Source organism: Podarcis pityusensis, assembly GCF_964106645.2.
Source record: "Podarcis pityusensis genome assembly, chromosome: Z".
Classification (NCBI taxonomy): domain Eukaryota; kingdom Metazoa; phylum Chordata; class Lepidosauria; order Squamata; family Lacertidae; genus Podarcis; species Podarcis pityusensis.
Genome location: NC_138044.1, coordinates 49,952,914 through 49,968,641, shown reverse-complemented (window position 1 = coordinate 49,968,641; position 15,728 = coordinate 49,952,914). Strand labels below are relative to the sequence as shown.

General features: G+C 44.8%; 1 protein-coding gene and 1 long non-coding RNA gene across 4 annotated transcripts in view; one reads left to right on the top strand and one right to left on the bottom strand.

Moving 5' to 3' along the window:
* GPC3 (glypican 3) overlaps positions 1-15,728 on the top strand; it is a 293,898-nt gene that overhangs the window by 120,836 nt on the left and 157,334 nt on the right. For all 3 annotated transcript variants that reach the window (XM_080990368.1, XM_080990367.1, XM_080990366.1), the window contains one exon: positions 8,776-9,470. In XM_080990368.1, coding sequence (XP_080846494.1) covers positions 8,776-9,470 — 695 coding nt within the window. The remainder of the gene's footprint in view (positions 1-8,775; positions 9,471-15,728) is intronic.
* LOC308468328 lies at positions 1,334-13,829 on the bottom strand. The gene is made up of 3 exons (XR_013981573.1): positions 13,771-13,829; positions 10,912-11,008; positions 1,334-1,507 (listed from the first exon to the last, which is right to left on the bottom strand). It is a non-coding gene; the product is annotated as an uncharacterized lncRNA (long non-coding RNA).

The following is a 15,728-nucleotide window of genomic DNA, read 5'->3' as shown; positions in this document are numbered from 1 at the left end:
GGCAAATAGAAGGGGAAGAAATGGAGGCAGTGAGAGATTTTACTTTCTTGGGCTCCATGATCACTGCAGATGGTGACAGCAGTCACGAAATTAAAATACGCCTGCTCCTTGGGAGAAAGGCGATGGCAAACCTAGACAGCATCTTAAAAAGCAGAGACATCACCTTGCCAACAAAGGTCCGTATTGTTAAAGCCATTGTTTTCCCAGTAGTGATGTATGGAAGTGAGAGCTGGACCATAAAGAAGGCTGATCACTGAAGAATGGATGCTTTTGAATTATGGTGCTGGAGGAGACTCTTGAGAGTCCCATGGACTGCAAGGAGATCAAACGCATCCATTCTGAAGGAAATCAGCCCTGAGTGCTCACTGGAAGGACAGATCATGAAGCTGAGGCTCCAATACTTTGGCCACCTCCTGAGAAGAGAAGACTCCCTGGAAAAGACCCTGATGTTGGGAAAGATGGAGGGCACAAGGAGAAGGGGACGACAGAGGACGAGATGGTTGGACAGTGTTCTCGAAGCTACAAACATGAGTCTGACCAAACTGTGGGAGGCAGTGGAAGACAGGAGTGCTTGGCGTGCTCTGGTCCATGGGGTCACGAAGAGTCGGACACGACTAAACGACTAAACAACAACAACAATAATCAATGTACTGTACTATAAAATAAATAAGACAATATTTTAGATGAAAAAAATTAAGATTTATTTCTTTTCTTACGTGCACTGATGATAGTCAGTTTGGATGGGGGCCTTTTATCCATTTCTGCAGCCACACAATCAACCAGTAGCTGAACTGGGTTCCACATAGTCACAAAAACAAGTTACAAAAATCACAAGCCACAGTCACAAAAGCGAAGTCACAAGTCAGTCCCATAAAATGAAGAACAAGTCACAGTCAAAAAACCGAAAAAGCCACACAAACCAAAATGCAAAAAGGAACCAGGCGATGAAAAGTGACCCCTAGAACAGCAATTTGACATGAATTTTACTATCTAACTGTTATGTACTGAAGTTCTCACCCTGGGCCAGCAGGGGGATACTGTAGATAGTTTTCACTCAGGTCCACATATGCAAATAAGGGATTGAAAGTGACGTTCAGTGATTGGATAGTTACAGAAAGTGGTTACTGTTGCTTTGTAGTTGAGCTCTATATAAGCAGGCTGGCTGAACCCTTCAGTTCAGTTCTGTTCTGGCCTGTGAATAAACAAGAGCTGTCTGAAGAATTGCTGTGTCGTCTGATATGTTCACCCACAACTTAACACTAATGATGCCATTGATCCATAAAATGAAATCAATAAAACAGTACAAAATGAAAATGTGATTTTTTTCTTACCTGCGCTGATGATAGTCATTGGTTGGATGGGGGCTCAGGGTCCTCTTCCATCATCACAATCGGCTTGGCTCCCAGAGAGCTCTGTAGGCCCCACAGATGTCCGGGTTTGGCTCCAGGCAGCGGCAAGGCCTCCGAGAGCTCGGACAACTTACTTTCGGGTTACAATTGTTCGTAACCTGAAAAAAATGTAAGTTGAAGCGTTCGTAACCCAAGGTACCACTGTACTAAAGGCTTTACCTGAGCTTTAGGAGAAAAATAATTTTTAAAGAAAAAAGGAGGGAAAAGAAGTCCTGAAGCCTCTCTGGCCTGTTGTGGGTGGAAGGCAGGAGTTGGCTGCCTTGTGATTTCAAAAACACATCTGTGTTCCTTCATTGAGTATAAATACTTCAATACAAGATAAAGCACCTCTCTAAAATGCTGCATACAAACACACACCAATATTAAGAAGAGATAAAAAGGAGAAATGAAGAAGAGGAAGGAGTGAAATAAGGCAGTGGAAACTTAATGCACTATTTTACAAAAACGCCAAAGGGGTTGTCCTCTTTACCCATACTTCTGTTGACAGTTTCTTTGAACCTAAGCTGTTTTTTCTCTGATGGCTCCATTCATCGACTTCTGATATTGGCCTACCTTTCCAGTTTCATATAATAACAGTTTGTTCTATTTCTTCCCCTCCTTTCCACCTGAAGGCACCCAGGACAGTGTAGCATAAAATACAAATGCAAAGAAAATAATTCTTTTGTCTGTTACATAAACTCTTATTTTCTGACATCTTTCTGCTGAAAGAACCCTTGGTAAAAAAGGGTGGACATATGAGATGATAAAACTGAGCTGATATGATTGCATGCTTAATCACAAAAATGGATAGTTTTACTCCCTATAAAGGGGGAGGGGGGGCGTTCTTACAGATTCTGCAGATATCATAAAGCAAGGGAAATGTGTAAAATACAAAGCATTATGCATAGTACTAACGCATTCCTTTAAAATAAATAAAAAGAAATTAAAAATATTGTCCTTCATGAGAGCTGGATAACTTTCTTTGTTTCTTTTCTGGCTTCAAGCATACATTGCAGCTTAGTCAGCTTAGTCAGCGACAGCTTAGTCAGCTGCATAACTAACAAAAAATACACCGTATCTCACATTGTCCAGCCACATTGTTGGTTTGTATACTAACCAACTCATATATGACTGATGCAAATCATTGGACAATTTATTCCTGTTCCACTTCAGTTTGTTTGCATTTGGCTTTCACTTGCCAGAAGCCTCATTTCTTTATGTAGGAAAGTGAGTCTTCCTCTGGATTCCCAACAGTTTTGGTTAGTGCACATTAATAGGAATTAAGTCCGAGAGGCATGTAACTTTTTAGTGGATTGTAGCTGAACCAGTTAATCCCCCCACCAAGGGGATATTAGCAAAATCAGGCGGCAATTGAGATTGTTCCTCAAAATTCCCTAGTTCTTGTGCCTTCCCTTCCCTTCCCTTCCCTAAGAGATATGGTAAATAAACATTGCAGTCTAGTAGGTGAACTGTGGTTTGGCGACTGCTGAACTATGGTTTGATGCTGGCACTCCTCACCTCCCCCTTTGCTGGTTAGTGACACCTGTGGTTTCTTGTAGCATCTGAATTGACACAAGCCTTATTATTGCCAACTATTGTTTTGCTCTCAAACTGGAGTGTCAAACCAGGATCTCTAACTTCGGGTGTTTATTTTACTTAAAAGTGGATCATTTGTCAGAATAAGCTATTTTAATGAGCTAATTAAGCTTAAGCTGAAAGTGAAACCACTCATTGGAGTCTAGATCTTGGTCCAAAGTAAACAAGCTTTTTCCTGGAGAGTTCTGGATGGCTGTGCCTTAACTTATCTACTCCCCTGTATGTTTTAGATATCTCTTCTATATCTCTGGGGAAAGGGCTCATCAAAAGAGGCAGGTTCCATGCCTTCAACTTGGCTGGCCTCTTCCCAGTGCCTCCATTGGACTTCTCCTTCACTTTCTCTGGTCGGCTCTTCTCCCCACCTGGGCTGCTTTCTTTCCATCAGGGAGATGAATTAAGAGTGGCTGCATGGCAGCTGCTTCTTCCACAAGCTAGAGCTTGCAGGCTATGTCAGAACAGTCTTCCCAGCAGCCATTGCTTATTTTGGTTTCCCTCTTTTTGAGAGATGGCTTTTAGTGGTTGTGTAGCATCAGGAAGAAATTGAGAGTGCAGAAGACAGAGGGAAGGCAGAGGGACAAGTCTGCAATCAATTTCATAAAGCTTTGCAAGAGTTTAACTCCTAGGATTTTACATCGTCCAGAATTGTATGTTGAGTTCAAATTTCCAAACAGGTAGAACAATGCTGCTGTCCCCTTCACCCCATTTTAATCTTTTTGCTGCCACAGCAGCAGAATTCATGAGTCTAAACATTTTAATAATGGAGATGTAGATTTAAGAGTCTTCAATAATATATTCTCTGTTGGTTTCTGCATGCAAACATTATGAAATATGTATTCATAGTGCGGGGATGATTACTCTACTTTTGATAGCATGTTTTCATCTTCCAACCCCTTTCCTTATTCCAAAGCACCTTGATATAATTTATTTATAAATCAGATATTCTCTTGATCTTTGAAACCTGGCCTCTGCAGACTTTCATGAGCTGTGTCTCCATCACTAGACAATCTGCAATCCTGGTAAGTCCTCCCCCTTGAAGAAATTCAGTGTGGGTTTTTAATTGCCTGAAAACTCTTTCTAAACTATCTTGTATGTTCAAAAGATATTTTCAGATGATCTCAATGCATTTTTAGCTCACCATCTTATTTTATTTAATTTTGTAGTGTAATATTAATAATAAAAATGAAGAAAGATTCCCAGGGATGTCATGGCAGAAACTGCTACTGGAACAGTTTGCCCTTATTTTCCCTGTGAATATAGTGTGTGCTTGTGTTTGCAGAGTAAAACAATCTCTGCTACACTGTCATTTGCTGTGGCTTAACCACTTGACAGAATTTTCATGCGCATCCACAACACCCAATAACTTTGGCATAGAGGTCCATCCATTGGAAATTAAATGATTGTCTAGTCTTGCATAATCTGTTTACCTAGCAGACATGTTTGAGCAGTCCCTAAGATCAAGGTTAGCTACTCTCTTGGCATTCATCTGTCTTGAGACACAATAGGGTGCGCCTTCGGGGGTGAAGTCAAACTGCTGCATTAGCAGCACCAAAGTGAGCTCTTTGGGGTGCAAGCTTGGGCTGTGTGTCTGGAGGTCCTGGGCTGCCCAGATGACAAACCCCCCCTCTCAGCCTCACTGATGTGGTCCAAAGGGAATCAGAGCAAGACGTTGGGCACCAGCTTGGCTGCAGGAGTTGCCAGAAGGAGGTGTACAAGGCGCCTTCCAACCCTCTTAGAGACTCCACTCTGGATTTGTGTAGGGTTTACTCCTTAGCCTTTTCTTCTCCCAAATATGTCCCACAAGGCAATGGAGGTTTAGGGTCAGAGTTTTCCTTCTCCTAGATGGGCTACTTCCCAGGTGGATGAGCCCCATCTGCCCCTCACTCCCCCCTACAGCATGTACAGAAACTGCCATCTTTACTGTTGGACCCACTCAAGGTCTTGTCCACTCCAACTGCTGGAGCCTGTTTTTGCATGCATGCAGGGAGTGTGTGTGTGTGTGTGTGTGTAATAATATATATTCCACAAAATATTATAAAGAGGTGTCTTTATAATATTATAACAAAAGAATGACAAAAGAATAACAACAATGTCCCTTGGGGGTTCTTCTGCTTTAGGTTTCGGCCACGCTATAGATTCTTTCAATTGATTCAAACTCCAGAGCGATATCACGAAGCATTTCATTAATGCTGTAAAAGCTTCCCATAAATTTGATTCTTGAGAAGTGCTCCAGTGCTCCACAGATACAGACGTTAAATCAGCGGTCTCTATCCTGTGCATTCCTCAACAGTAATTTGATGTCTGCCTGCATTATTTTGATTAATTTGATTGCAGACCAATTTTTCAGGCTGAGCTCCATAGCTTTGTTTGCTGCTATCATGACATCTGCAACTGTTTGGATACATTCGGATGTGAGGTTTTTGCACAATCTTGGGGCAACTCCTTCCAGAGTGGCTAACACTGTTGCATCAAGTGACTTTTCTTCTCATTCTGAATTATTTTTGCCAATCCTTTGAGGCTGTGCTGCCATAGTGGCACTGCCATATTCTTGTTCCAGCGGTTCTCCGCTGGTCTGAGAAAGAGTAAAAAACCAATCATCCAGTGTGTTGTTATTTTGCAGTTTTTGGCTTCTACAGTGTATAGCCCGGGGGGGGGGGGCGTGGCACTAACACAGTTTGAAGCAAATAATTTAATTAAAGCAGACTATGCTTCTAATTGCCTTCAGGGTGAAGGGGAGTCATGGTTTAAGATGCCCTTTTCACTCCGTGATGTCACCACTCCCCTTTAATAGTTTCCAGTTTTGACTTATAGAATCATAGAATCATAGAGTTGGAAGAGACCACAAGGGCCATCGAGTCCAACCCCCTGCCAAGCAGGAAACACCATCAGAGCACTCCTGACATATGGTTGTCAAGCCTCTGCTTAAAGACCTCCAAAGAAGGAGACTCCACCACACTCCTGGGCAGCAAATTCCACTGTCGAACTTTTCTCCTTGTGTGGTTCTGCAGATGCGCCTTCAGAAGGCCTTGGAGATGTATCTATACATTGCCTGAAACTGGTTTAAAGTTAAAGTTGCAAGAGCGATTTTAGAATTTCCAATTAGGCAATGTATTCCCGCAAATTCCTGCCCCGTTCGCCACCAGCATTACACATGTCAATCAAGCCACCTGATGGATGCCTGGTGCTGCCTCGCCTCGCAGCCCAGCCACCAGCCTTGGGGGTGGGGTTTGCTTGTTAGTTTTGCCCAGTTCTCCAAATCGATTCTGTCTTCTGTGGCTTCAGCTATCCCCCTCAGTTTGGTGTCGCCTACAGATTTGGTGAGCGTGTATTCAAGTCATGTATAAAGATGTTGGACAACAACAGGTCCAGGACAGAACCCTGCGGCACCCCATTTGCCATTTCCCTCGAGGACGACAAATAACCACTCTTTGGGTTTTGGTCAGTCAACCAGCTACAAATTCACCTAACTGTGGCATTTCCTAGCCTCTCTGCAAGAGTATCATGGGGAACTTTGCCAAAAGTATTAAAGCAAGAAACTCTTGTTTTTTAGCCTGTAATTTATAGGCAGTTATTCCTTTCAGCTTCCTAAGTTACTTAATGCAAGGCTCTGGCTGCTGTTGCAAGCTCTGCTTCAAAGGCTCCCGTAACTCGCTCTCTCTTCAGCCATAATTTGAGCAAGGGGCCATGGGCAGCAGAGGGAGGAGACATAAAACCTTATGCTTTTGAAACTTTAATAGATATATAGATATATATATTTAATATTTCATGTGAATCATTTTCATGCCTGCTGCATCCATTTCCCCCTCCCGCTCATTCCCAGGGTGGCAGAATAGAAAGCTGTTACTCCAAACATGGTTAGTGACCTGTGAACCGCAAGGGCTGTTTGTGACTTTGCCATCACTTTATTAAGGGTGCCCTCGAGAGCTGAGGAGCCCTGGAGCCAAGCAGCTATTTAGCACTAGAAAGAATATAAGCCTCCCCTCTTTCAACGTGTTCCTTTTATGTCCTGGTGGGTAGAAAGAGTTTGTCATTTTGTGTATCCTGAGCAGGGAAGTTCTGCATGACTCTGGGTGCAGAATTATACAACTGGGCCAAAATCTATGAGAAATGTGCATGTGCTTTTTCCATCCAGAGGTTTGTGGGGGGTTCCATAGGGAGGATGCAGAAGGCTTCACTTGCTTCAGTTTGACTCAATTTAATGTGCTTACTTCCTGCTGAATGTCACAAGGGACCTCAAAGCAGTTTACATATAAAAATAGAATAAATCATAAAATTACAAATCACAGAATGCAGTTAAGGTATCAAAAAAACTTCCAGCAACATCAATATCAACAGGTACAAAAACTGTTCTATAAAAGCAAATGGGCTCAAGGTTGGAAAACAGTCTTAACGATGGACACCATAAGCTGGAAAGAAGCAAGGAAATTTCCATAGAGGAATGAACTCCCAATAAGCATCCAGAAGGATGGTGTTCTAGAACTGGGGGGCTACTGCCATGCCAGAGCCATTGGGTTCTTCTTCTCTTTCATCTCTGTACGTAGGCTGCCTGAATTAATAGACCCTTAATGTCCTCTCCATCTTATGAGCCAACTGTTCAGCCTCAAGTGAGAGCCCCAGGGTGAGACCCTTTGGGCTAGGCACCAGCTTTACACGGGACCTGGGAAGGTGGGAGAAGGAGAAGAAACAGTTCTTCTGAATCAACCCACTTGGCACACACGTGACCCTTGCTTGGCAGGAGCTGCTGGTCCAATATGGCTCAACAGAAAGGGAAGACGTCATGGCAGCAGTTGGATGTTGTGATCTGGCTCCATTAACGTAACTAGGGCAGCATTCATGTGACTCTTTCTCCAGTCTGTGTGAAGATGCCAGGTAGCCCCCAAAGGCGATATTGCCTAATATTGATCTGCTAAAATGATGTTAAATGCTCTTTTTTAAAATGCAAAATGCTAAATTTCCATAAAGGGACAGCTTTCTAAAATATTACTCTTTCATTAAATGTGTAATAAATGCATAAGCATATGTCTGTGGTTCCATGTTAAAAATTAAAATGATGCTTTAACCTAGGATAGAGTATAGCATTTCAATTTAGTAAAAACAAAATGCAGAATTTAAAAACTCTATGTTAACTAGAGAGGATTCAGCATATTTAACAGCAACATTATTAAAATGGCTCCAAGTTACAAGAAAGGAGATTTTGACTAAACATTTGGAAAAACTTTCTGACAGTAAGAGCTGTTCAGCAGTGGAACGGTCTCCCTCCGAAGGTGATGGACTCTTCTATCTTGGAGGTTTTTAAGCAAAGGTCATGGATGCATTAGCTGAGTTTCCTGCATTGCAGGGGGTGGACTAGATGACCCCTGGGATCCCTTCCAACTCTACAGTTCTATGATTCTATTATTCTAAAAATGACCACAATACCCTATTGGTCAGCAAAAAAAGAAAGGAAAAAGCAAAGCCACATACCTGTTAAGCCATCTGTGTTGGAGCACATTGGCATATATTAAATGTACACTGGAAAGGAAAGGTCTCCTGTCCTCCAAACATGCTTCAGTAATGCTCTGATTTATCTTCTGTCTAGGGAGAGTTGCTAGTTGGTTGGATAGGCAGGGGCTGTGAAATTATTTCCAGTTGGGGAGAGTTACACATTTCTTCAAGGTTGCTTTTGATTTGCTGTCAACATGGATTCTATAGTTGAAGACCCTCCTCTTAGAAGAAGACCCACCTCTCACTCTCCTGTTTCTGCTTTCTGGAAAAGGGTTCACTGACCCCTCCTCCTTTCTTTCTTTTTTTCCAGAAGCCTTTGAAATTGTAGTGCGGCATGCGAGAAACTACACCAACTCCATGTTCAGAAACTATTATCGCAATATAGCTGCCAGAGCTTTTAAATTTGTAGGGGAGTTTTTTACGGACATATCCTTGTACATCCTGGGCTCAGACATCAACGTCAATGACATGATAAACGAATTCTTTGACAGCTTGTTCCCATTGGTCTACCTGCGCCTGGTGAACCCGGGCTCACCGGATCCTTCGCTGGAAATGACCGAGTGCCTCCAACTTGCCCGGCGAGACCTGAAGGTGTTTGGGAACTTTCCCAAAATCATGATGACGCAGGTGTCCAAGTCTCTCCAGGTGACGCGAGTCTTCCTCCAGGCACTCAACCTTGGCATTGAGGTGGTGAACACCACCGACCACTTGAAGTTCAGCAAGGACTGTGGGAGGGCCCTGCTGAAGATGTGGTACTGTGCCCATTGCCAAGACCTTATGATGGTGAAGCCCTGTGCTGGGTTCTGTGGCTCTGTGCTGCAGGGGTGCCTGGCCAGCCTGGTGGAGATAGATAGCCATTGGCAGGAGTACCTCCATTCTCTGGAAGGGCTGATGAGAGGCATGAGGGGCATCTACAACATGGAGCATGTGCTTCTCAGTCTCTTCTCCTTGATACAAGATGCCATCACATACATGCAGAAGAATGCTGGGAAGCTGTCAGCGACGGTGAGTTCTCCTCCTAGTTTTTACAGACCATTTGCTTTGCAGTCGGAAGCAGTTCTGCTCCTGAATACCAGTGGCTAGGAGCCACAGGAGGGGAGCTCAGGGCCAGTTTGCTGGCTGGCCATTGGGAGAGCAGGATGCTGGGCCAGGTATTCCACTGGCCTGATCCAGCGGGCTCTTCTTATGTTTCTATTGTTTATTTCTTTGAGAGAGCAGTGGAAGAGGGGTGAGGGGAAAGAAACATATCATACAGAAGCAACTACATGTGAACATGTGCAATAGAGCTCAGCAACAGCTTAGGAAAATCCTAGATCCCAAATCAGGCTGATCCAGGGTTTGCTTGGAATGGGTTGAGGCATTCCTGGGTTGGCTGCACCTGGAAAGATCTGGCACTGGTAAAGTGGGTGGCTGTTTCAAACCCTAATTAAACATGCAGTTGTGGGAAGGGGGATAAGGAGATGCAGGCAGATACCCTCGCCTGTCCTTTCCCCCCTTCCTTGCTGCCGCCTGCATAGTACCCCCAAAGTTGTGGAACTTCCTCCCTGCAGAGGTGTGTCTGTCACCATGAATGCTGAAGATGCGCCTCTTTACCCTATTTTCAGGGCCCACCTTGTTTCAAGTTGCTTTGGACTGTTTCTGATACTGTGTTTTAATTATTGTAACCTGCCCTAGTACCTTGGGGCGAAGGAAGGGGAAATGATAAACAAACAAACAAACAAACAAACAAACAAACAAACAAACAAAAATATTAAATTAGGATTTAAAACATGAAGTACTTTGGTGTATTATAGAACTGTAATGATGTTGGCCACATTTACCCATAAAAACCAACTGCCTTCTGGGTGGTTTTTGTTATTACTATTATGTATTAAATAGTGAGGAGCAAAGGGTGGTTTACAGTATAAAAACACAAAATGCATAACATAGTAAACACAACAATACAACCCTCCCACAGTTTATAAGGCCTGGGAGAAGAGGAATGCTTTTGCCTGACAACTAAAGATATGTAATGAAGGCACCAGGTGAGCCTAGGGAGAGCATTGCACAAACAAGGAGCCACTGCAGAAAAGGCCTGTTCTCATTTTGCCACTCTCCGGACCTCTCACGGAGAGGGCACATGAAGAAGGGCCTCAGAAGATGATCTCAGGGTCCAGGAAGGTCAATATGGGGAGAGGCAGTCCTTGAGGAATTGTAGTCCTGAGCTGTTTAAGGCTCAGCACTTTGAACTGGGTCCAGAAACTATTTGGCAGTCAGTCCAGATGGGCCAGGATTCGCATTATATGCTCAGACTATCTTGCCCCAGGGAGCAACCTGAATGCTAAATTTTGCAGCATCTGAAGTTTCCAAACCATCTTCAGAGGCAGTCTCTTGTTGCAGTAATCTAATCTAGAGGTTACCAGGGCATAGACAATTGTAGCTCTGCTACAGAGGGCCTCAGTCTTACCTGAATTGAGCTTCAGTTTGTTGGTTCTCATTCAGTCCATTACCAAGGCAAGGCAACAGTCCAACTCATTGAGTGCCACACCTGAAGAAAAGCAGAGCTGTGTGTCAACAGCATATTGCTGACAACGTACTCCAAAATTCCAGATGACCCCACTCAGCAGTTTCATTTGGAAGTTGAACAGCTTGGGGGATAAACTGAACCCTGAGGAACCCTGAAAGCCCTTCCCAAGCGACTCCCTCTGCAGTGTCCATCCAAGTAGGACTGGAACCAGTGCAAAGCAGTGCCACCCTCTCGCAACTCAGACAGATGTTCTGGAAGGATACTGTGGTTTATGGTATTGAAAGCCTCTGAGAGGTCAAGGAGAATTAACAAGGACACATTTCCCCTGTCTCTCTCTCAACAGAGGTCATCATACAAGTTGACCAAAGCAGTTTCTATGCAAAAACCAGGCCTAAACCCCAACTGAAATGGATCTAGAAAATCACTTTCCTGCAAGAGTGCCTGGATATGGCCAAAGATTCTTGTGAGAATTTCACAAAAAAAGATTTCTGGATAAGACTGCAGCATATGTGAAAAGAAGCAGAGTGCTACATCTAGATATATTTGTCCATAATTCCATATTTCTAAACCAACTGATTGTGGGGGATATTCTAATTGTAAATGAAGTTAACGTCAGATTGCAAAAAAGGTATTGCAAAAATACCTGCATTCTGATTCCTCCCCAGTATATCTTCAGAAAATGCCCTCCCACCGAACCTCACGCTCTGGAGGAAGGAACAGACACAAGTGTACATGAGAAGAATGGGAGGGTCCCTCCTCACTCCTTCACTCAAGTTTTTTCAGGCAAACAGATGTCAGATTTGCTTGCAGACCAGCCTTGCCAGTGATGTTTAAGGTGCACCTCTGGCAAATGCTGCTGATGACCAGTGTAAAATGAGAGAGGCTTCCTTTTCCTCTCCACTTTGCATTGACCAGCCTGGGGATATGGGGTCTTGATGATGGCTAACTCTCATACAACAACATGGGGCTGGATCCAGTGTTCTCTGTTCATTGGCACAAGGACTTTTGCACTAGAGGATGGGTGAGTTTGAATGTTGCACAGCAGAGGAATCCAGTGCAACAGTTGTGCTAGTGGACACTCGTTGCCCAGGCAATTGAGGTGCAGTCTGTTATGCAACAGTGTTATGAGCGATCTGCTTGTTCGTTCGTTTGTGCAGCAATTTTCTGCTGGCACAAAACATTTCACCATTGGAATGAATGTGCAGTTGATTTGCAACTTGTGTGATTGCAGCTTTATGCAGCTTTTTGGTGGCCAGTCAGCTGAAATCACACAAATTAAATGCACACAAGGTGTGTTAAATGCACATAAGCTCTCAGACTTGCTTACTGGGGTCTGAGAGGTTCACAGAGCCTGGCAAGCAAGGCACAGAACAAAGCTCACTTGGCATGTCAGCTTCAGAAAAGGTGGAGATGGTTATGTGAGGTTGTTCTGGCTATACCCACAACTTTGTGTGCAATCCCTGGAATGTAACCCTGTGCATGATGCATGTCAACTGTCCCACTAAATGACTTTAACTTACTGCTCCATTGGCTACAATCTATAGATTTCTTTTCTTTTTTAAAAATTCCATCAATATAATAACAAGAAAATGGAAAGAAACATTGGCAGCTCATGTCAACAATTAAAATAATACACCAATCCTGAATTATATATCTTAATGCAATTCATCCATATGTACAAATAGGCATCTAAATGAGATTGATGGTCGTCAGATCCATATTTAAAAATTTGTGCATCCCTACAACAATATTTGACTTAGCCTGAGTGCTCCCTTCCAGTTGAGCAATGTGTTGTCAGAATTAATTATCTGTGCTGATTGTTCTTCTTTCCCATTGCATTCCCAGGAAGTCCCATGAGTATTTGCAAGCAAGAAATACTGAGTTTGCAGTCTGGAACTGATGGATTTAGGAGGAAGGGTCAATTCTGACCACTAGGCATGCTGGCTGGCAGGAACTGTCTAGAATCCAGATGCTGCTATAAGCTGCTCTGAGTCAAGCATAGAGTATTGTGGGCTTGGCAGAGAAATAGCTTTGGGCTGGCAGAATGCTGCTGTGGATGCAAGATGCAAAAAGGGCCTGGAGAGCTTTATTTGGGGCTGGGAGAAAGAGGAACAGCACTCGCAGTTTGAAAGGAATGAAGTCATAAAGTGTGATGAAGGATTTCTGCCTTACAGAAGCTCTCTAATTGCAGGGAACTAGCTGACAAGGTGAGGGGAGGGGTGCTGGGAGGAGGAAGGGCAGGTGATTTTAAACAAATGGCTTTTTCTGTTCTGGGGTTAATAACTCGTGAACAATTTACTGGTACATTAAAGGTAAACAAAGATTCAAATGGATAACTGGAGGAGAACCTTGATTAAAGCACTTGCGAATAAAGCTGTTCAGCATTTCATTTGCTACTCACAGCACCAATTTCACTGAAGTATCTGGGAGAGAAAAGGCTGCAGGTGACTTCAACATCCATGCTGAGGGTGCCTCAGTTCTCTCGCTCATGGCCTCCGCAGCAATAATGGGCCTGTCTCAGGTGGTCATTGGTCCAACATTGGTCTGGAAATAGAGGGTGACCATCACCTCATTATCATGGTCAGAACACTTCGTGGTGAGGTTTGGAATTGCAGCGATGATTCTCCCCTGCAAAGGCAAGGGACCAGTTATGATGGTCCACTCCCAGAGACTGATGGAAACTGATGGATTCCTGACTGTTCTGTGGGATTTTCCTGATGATAGAGCAGGTGATCCTGTTGAGCAGTAGCATAGCTAAGGGGCAGGCGGGGAGGGCGCTTACCTTGGGGACGAGTTTACTGCCCAAGAGCCTGGTGGACTGCTCCCAAAATCAGCATGGCCCGGGGCTTGGCTCCCAGGGCGCTGGGCTGCTGCGTCCGCCCCCAGCCACCAGAGGGCAGCTAGGAAAGATGCAACTACCCTGTGCTGGTCCCACGGGGCCTGCAGTGTTCCTGAGCCACACATCTCTCCTGGGAGTTACGCAGTGGCTCGGGCGCCTGCAGGCACTGCACTCTGCCTGAGAAGGCAGCATGGGACTGGCCTCCGCCCACAGTCTTCCCCTCAGCTGCCCTCCAGCAGGACTCAGAAGAGTGCCTGTGAGTGACTGGAGGGCGCCAGAGCTGCTGTGCTGCGTCACTCACAGGGGCCCTTCAGCTGTAGGGTGACCCCAGGAACACAGGGGCTTGGGCCCCAGCCCTGTGCTGCTTTTGCGGGCAGCGCTGGGCCAGCCAAGCACACTGCATCTCACTCCGTGTCCCTATGGGAGGGACACAGTTCTGGCAGCATGCCCTGACCTGGCTCACCCTGCCCTATGGGTGGCTCCCCCCCCCCCACGTGGGTGGCACACATGCCCTGGGCAAGCACCTTCCCTAGGTGCCTGAGCGGTTTGCCGTGCTGCTGCTGTGGAGGCCCTAGTTTCCCCATGGAATGGTGAGTCTCATGGGGCCATTGACATGATCGCTTCTGAGTGCCCCCTCCAGTGCTGTGGGTCTGTTTTGTTCCTCCATGTGCTGAGGAGCTGTGGTTCTCAGACCACAGACCGGTTGGAACATAAGTGAGGAAATGAGATTCAAGCTCATAATCAGGTCTATCATGGTAGTGAGGGCAGCAAAGAGATTCCATGTTTCTGCCTCCATTGCATCTTTGAGGAACCGTCCAGCGGAGTTCTGTGTAGTCCAGAGGTTGGTTACTCTTGTAAGAACTCTGCTTAAGGGTTATTTCCCTGCCATTGTCATTCTTGCATCATTTCTCACCCCTCCTAGTGCAAGAGCACTATGGGATGCGGAGGAGAGGCTCCCTGCTGTGCCTTTGTTCAGGAGCTGCTCTGTGGGTGTAATGGGATGCTAAATGGTTTCTGCAGCTTCCGCTGCTGATCTATCCATGATTAGGCTTGCAAGCCAACAGCTGACATTCAAGGTTACAAATGCAGGCTTTTAAAGTAATTTACATTTTCCACCATTTTTACCCTCTCTTATGAGTCTTCTCCATCACACACACACACCCTGCCCACCCTCAAGTTCCTCCCTGGTAGTTGTTTTTTATCCTTTAAAGACAATTTCACTTGGCAGAGCTGGTTGAGGAAAGCAGCCTCTATAGTAGGAAAAGAGCAGAGATTTTAAAAATGCCTTCAGCATCAACCATGGCTTGAGAACTTGACAGGATTTGGTTTGCTGGCAGATGTTTTGGACTGCAGTTCCCATCAGCAGCCTGCCATGCTGCTTACATATGATGAGAGTTGTAGTCCAAAACACCTGGACTTAGGAAAAGCTGGTTTCCTGTCTAACCAGATTCCCTCTGAAGTTGGTAGCATCTTGTAGCTGCCCATCCATTCCATTTTTTGTGTCCCCCCCTGCACCTGTCATTCCTCCATTGACTTAGATTGTAACCTCCCCAGAGCAGGGGCCTGTCTACTTGCTCATTTGAATGGTTATGATGTCCATCATACACATTCAAGGTGTTGAATAAAGCACAGGTTGTCAGGTGTGGGGCAGGTGAGTGTGGCAAAATGGTGTGGTGGGTCAAATTAGGCACTCTTGTGGGCCTGCGTTCACCCAGAGGGTCAGAGGTTCCCCCTGGCTGCCTTAGAGCAATGTGGTTGACTGAGGTTTTCAACCTGAGACCTTCAATCTAGCAGTACAGATTTATATTACAATGAAAGGATACTAAATAGGTTCAAGGTGTTGTTGATGGTGCATGAAGCCTATGTAGCTTGTACCAGGCTACTCAAATCAACCCCTGTACTCTGCAGGTGAGGGCTT